This window comes from Limulus polyphemus, unplaced genomic scaffold (assembly GCF_000517525.1).
Source record: "Limulus polyphemus unplaced genomic scaffold, Limulus_polyphemus-2.1.2 Scaffold547, whole genome shotgun sequence".
Taxonomy (NCBI): Eukaryota; Metazoa; Arthropoda; class Merostomata; order Xiphosura; family Limulidae; genus Limulus; species Limulus polyphemus.
The window spans coordinates 416464-422158 of NW_013666157.1; the positions used below are offsets into that span (position 1 = coordinate 416464).

The 5695-nt window shown below is 34.0% G+C and overlaps 1 protein-coding gene across 1 annotated transcript in view; it reads left to right on the top strand.

Annotated features, from left to right (window-relative positions):
• The first annotated feature begins 208 nt into the window (after positions 1 to 208).
• The window catches only part of LOC106459017 (cyclic nucleotide-gated olfactory channel-like), a 64944-nt gene continuing 59457 nt past the window's right edge, over positions 209 to 5695 (top strand). The window contains exons 1-3 of the mRNA XM_022385396.1: positions 209 to 214; positions 520 to 624; positions 4679 to 4784. Coding sequence (XP_022241104.1) covers positions 209 to 214; positions 520 to 624; positions 4679 to 4784 — 217 coding nt within the window. The remainder of the gene's footprint in view (positions 215 to 519; positions 625 to 4678; positions 4785 to 5695) is intronic.

Below are 5695 nucleotides of genomic sequence, written 5' to 3' on the forward strand. Positions count from 1 at the left end.
TCGTACACTAGGTGGATAGTGAAAAGTGCAGGGAGGGGTGATGTGCTTTTAACATGGCAACCTTAAGATGGAGCATTTTATAATGGAAAATATGCTGCAGGGATATTGTCAGATAAAGCATGATTGGACATGGTGACAGGAACTATAACGATGTGACGAAGCTCCATAATTGTTTGATTATAGCATACTCAACCTTCTCTGTATAACAATGGAAGTAAGAGCGCTCCTCGCCTATCAAATACACACTTACTTGTGGTATTTTTCCAGGAAATGTATAGATCAGTGCTATTTCACACTCGTTTGCTTCTTAAGTACGTAGCTTAACTAAAAACTCGGAAAATGAATAAGAAAAGAAACATTTTGGGAGCCAAAGGTTTAAAATCAAAAGTATGACCTCTAATTAGGCACTTCTAACCAACAAATAACTTCAAGTGTTCATAACGGTTTTGAGCAGGCCAAGGTCAAAGTTTGAACTGCATTTGTAGTATAAATTCACGTATTTTCTGTTTGTCTTTACAGGTACCAGCATATTGCATCTTTCTTGTTGATACACTCTTTGATTTGATTTACTTATCTGACATTGGGATTCAGTTACATACCACATATCTCGAGGATGGTATTCAGGTAAGATATTAAATATTGAAAAAAACAAGGAAATTATAAACATATAGAGGGATAAAAGTAAGGATTGTAGAAAAGGGATATGAAAAACTTAGAATAAAAAATTAATTATATGTAAAAAGTAGCAGAGAGAAGTATTGATAAACGATCGAAGCAAGGTGCTCGTAGTGTACAGGTAGCTCCTCAGGCGTTCTACATGAAGAAATCGTCTTTACCTCTGAAGTTTTATTCATAAGTTTGAAAGAGAGAATGGAGAAATTATCTCTACCTGTAAAATTTCATTCAGTAAAGTTGAGAGAGAGAAAAAAAATTATTTTCACGTATTCGTTATATTTCCTTCTATAAAGTTCATTATCGATGAAACTATCACACCTGTATAATTTAATTGAAAACTGCTATCTGTCTGGTCTAACACCAAATAAAACAAGAGGGAAGTCTAATTCGACTAATGACTGTTACCTGTCTGGGTTAATAACTATTAAAACTGGGAGGTAGGTCTAATTCAACTGATCACTGTTATCAATTTGGTCTAACACCAGATGAAGCCAAGCAACAAGTTTAGCTCGGCCAATGACCATTATCTGTCTGGTTTAACACCAAACAAAACAAGGAGAAAAATAGAATTCGACTGATGACTGTTACATGTCTGTGGTAATATGCATTGAAACTGGAAGAAAAGTCTAATTCGACAGGTGACTGTTAACTGTCTGGGTTAATACCAAATGATATCACAATTTGAATTATGAGCATATTTTTGATGGGAATAACTTTAAAAGTGTTATGGAAGAAAAGATCTTGCTGTTATGGTTGATCAGTCTCTTAAGCCATTCCATCAATATGTTGTTTCTAGTGGTAGGATAAATAGAATTTTAGTCTAAGAAGGTTATAATATTATTGTATAGGTCATTGGCTCGCCCACATTTGGAATATTATGTTCACTATTGGGTTCCTTACTATAAAAGGGACGTTGACTTGTTTTAAAGTGTACATAGGACGGATGTTTGTCTATTTGTAATTAAGCACAAAGCTACACAATGGGCTATCTGTGCTGTGCCAACCAGGGGTATCGAAACCCGGATTCTAGCTGACATAACGCTGTGCCACTGGGGGCTACATAGGACGGCTACTAGGATGATACCTGGGAGAGAAAGTTTGTTATATGAGAATATGTTAAAATATCTGAACTTGTTTTCTCTTGAAAAAATAAAAGTTACAGGAGATCTGATTTATGTGTTTAAGATTGTTAAGAGAATTGGTAGTGTTGATGCTTTATCTTTTTACATATCTATTGTGAGAATGGTAAAACTATGGGACACAAATATAAATGTTGGCAAGGTAGAAGTAATCTTGAGTTAAGACAGCTTTGGAACGGGTTTTTTTCAATGTGGTAGATGCAAGTAATTTAAGGGAGTTTAAAGGAAAGCTTGATAAATATCTGAATGACAAGGGCTGGCTGGTTTTTTAGAGATTAGTTTAATTTAGTTGATAGGACAACCTAGATGGAGCAAAAAATCCCTGATTGTCTTTTAATGTTATGTCATGAAACCAGAGAAACATGTAGTTCGATAGATGATTGTTGTACGTCTGGGTTTATACCAAATGAAACCAGTAGAAAGATTTGATTCGACTGCATGCTGTATGTCTAGATGATCAACACCAAAACAAACCAGGAGAATGGCCTAATTTCATTAATAGCTATTATTTGTCTGGGTTAATACCAAATGAAGCCAATAGAAAGGTCGTATTCGACTTGTTGTTATCTTTCTGGATTAACACCTAGTGAAGCCAGTAGAAAGGTTTAATTCAATTGATGACTATTATCTATTTAGACTAATACCAACTGAAGCCATGAGAAAGGTCTAATTCGACTTATAACTATTATCTGTCTGGGTTAATACCAAATGAAACCAGGCAAACAATGTAATTTGACTGATGATTGAAGTGATATAGTAAAGAATGCTAGAAGTGAAACAATCTTTGTAGGGCATATAGGGGCTAATAATGTAGTGAAGGGTAGATCAGAGGATCTAATTGTTAAGTTTAGTGAATTAATAAAGGCATTCAAAGAAAAGGGTCATAATAACTTAATTATTCCAGGGATACTGCCAAGATTTAACTGAGAGGGTAAAATTATAAGTAGATCAATATACCTAGGTTAATATGTAAGGGAGAGAAGTTTGGCTGTTTGCTTTTGTGGGATCAGTTCAGTGAGAAAAGGGAGGTTTTTCGAATGGATGATTTACATTTAAATAGGGTAAGGGCTGGTTTGTTTGCAAGGGCTATTAACTCTAAGGACAGTTTTAAACTAGTACTAGACAGTGGACAGTCCCAGAATGTCAGGTTTTTATATGTATGGATGTGCCGGATTCTTTAACGTAGGTATCTGTAACTGTGGCAATAAATGTCAACAATAAACAAACAGCACACAGTCCACCTGTTTTAAAATGATATATGAAAACAAGTCAAACGTATATACAAATTTTCATTACACTGTTGGTTATCACAGTTGTATCTAAAGCTTTAAATAATCGTGTCTTTTCGCCAAAGTCCACACAGCCTGGTTCAGTTAATTTAGAACACAACTGACAAGCCGAATTATTCTTCTCTGCTCTATTATTACAATACAATTGGTGATAGGTTCACTTAAGTTACACTGTTGGTTACCACAGTTGTATTAAGAGTTTTAAATAATTCTCTTTTCGTCAAAATTCCACACAGGTTTGTTCAGTTATTTTAGAACACAATTGACAAGACAAATTATTCTTCTACTCTGTTGTTACAACACAGTCTGCGATAATTTCACTTTTAAAAAACGCCACTATAAGCTCTTTACGGCTAAGCTCACAAACACACAGTGTAGATCTATCTATCTAACTTACTTTGTCTTACTTTCTATATAACTAACTCGAACTATATTTTGTACGCGTATTTATAGCCTGACCGAAGCCTAGAACTTTTTAGGTTCTAGTAATATGATGTAATAATACAATCGCCAACTCACAACAATGGACTACACAACTTATGATTCGTACACAGTTACATAAACAAACCTGCAATAAAGTATCGCTTCTAAACACAACTAAATTTAACACATGCATTAACCTTAACCGGTCGTGTATATCTAACACAGAATAATGAATAAAAAGTAAGATGTAGAAAAGAGTATATTGTGTTAACAAGATACCAAGATAGTTTTAATGGTAGGCTAAACTGTTATGATTTTAATGCTAGAAGTATAAGAAATAAAATGGATGACTTTGGAGCACTGGTTGAAACAAAGGATTTTGATATAATGGGAATAGCTGAAAACCTGGTTAAATGTTGACAATTTTGTATCTACAGAAATATTGAATATAATTCCAAAGAGGTTATTGTCGTTGTATAGGTCATTGGTTAGGTACCTTTTGAAATACTGTATTTTGACTTAGGATCCTTACCTCAGAAAGAACATTGAATTGTTGGAAAGAGCTCAGAGGAGGGCTAATAAAACAATACCTGGGATGGAGATGTGAGGATAGGTTAAGATCTATGAACTTGTTTTCTTTAAAAAAAAAAAGAGTTAGAGGGGATGTAACTAGGGTCTTTAAAATTGTTAAAGGAATTGATAGTCTTGATGTATCATTTTTTTCTTATTTAATGGTGAGAATGGTAAGACTAGGGGACACAGATATAAACTTTGGCAGGAAAAAAGTAATCGGAAGTAGCTTAAATAATCGTGAACCAATAAGATATGGCAGTTGTACACCTTTTCTATAGATGTCTAAATAATCCATATAACAATCTCTACACCAAATCGTAGGTGATGTAAATGTTTCTTTACTTTCGTGACAAGTCTTCAAGCAATTCAAAAAGAAAGAAAACAGTTCTTTCCAAGTTTAAGATTTATTAGAGAATGCTATTTTTCGAGTTTTTTCTGTTCACGATGTTACAACTTCTCGCATTGAAGTTTGACATTTAAGATTCGATAGTATGTTTATAGATGTGTTGGTGTAAAATCATTAGTAATAATTTCAATAACCAACAAAGATAATACTTAAACTATACATTTATTACATAGGTTTGTGATCCACCCAAACTAAGAAAACACTATACAAGTCAATCTCAGTTCTTTAAAGACATACTTGCCATCTTCCCAACAGAAACGTTATGTTGGATTTTACCAGGTAGGCTTTTGATCATGAGTTGTTTCTTGAAGATATTCCATAATTAACGCTTTTGAACACAATGAACAGTTCATGAACTGTGTGGTACGCCCTAATAATCTTACTATTTTTTGCTATTTTAAGATTCTAAGTGTATATTAGAGTAAATATTTCGGAATATTTACTAAAATCCGTAAAATGTCCAACTCTCTGTAATTCAATATATTATCTTTACTGTAAATATGTCTCTTGAACATTCGTTAGTACATGCGAGAGAATAGTTTCATTTGACCTATTCTTTATTTTTCTAGAATTTTTTTAGTATCACTTCGAAATCTCTATACACTCCACCTTCATCAAAGTGTTTAATTCTTACGTAATATGTATGTTTACTTGTTATTTTTAATTTCTTTAAACCCTGATGTTTGCTTCAAAAATCACTGAATCTTAAAGATTATAGAATAAGAATGTTTGATTTTGGTTCCCTACGTAGAAGTTATTATAGGCTATGTTATGCGTAATGTTGAATATTGACAGCGAAAATAAAAGTTTTAGACTTCTCAGGATAATTTGACTTAATAAGTTATGCGAAGTGATGTTTGTCAACGAGAGATAATATTAGGTAATTGTAAAAATGAATTAGAAAAGAAAAGCTTAACCAATATGAGGTAGACCATTATTTATTAGGATTAGGGAGTGGCTTATTATTTAACTAGGGCGTGTTATAAAAGTGACAGTCAGTGCCGTTATTCCGCGCAAATAAACTGACAAGGCTCTTATGACGATGGGTGCTGCTGGTTCAGGAGCTCACATTTAGGAAGGCCCGGAATGGCCAGGTGGATAAGGCGCTCGACTCGCAATCTGCGGGTCGCGGGTTCGAATCCCTGTCCCACCAAACATGCTCGCCCTTTCAGCCGTGCGGGCGTTATAAC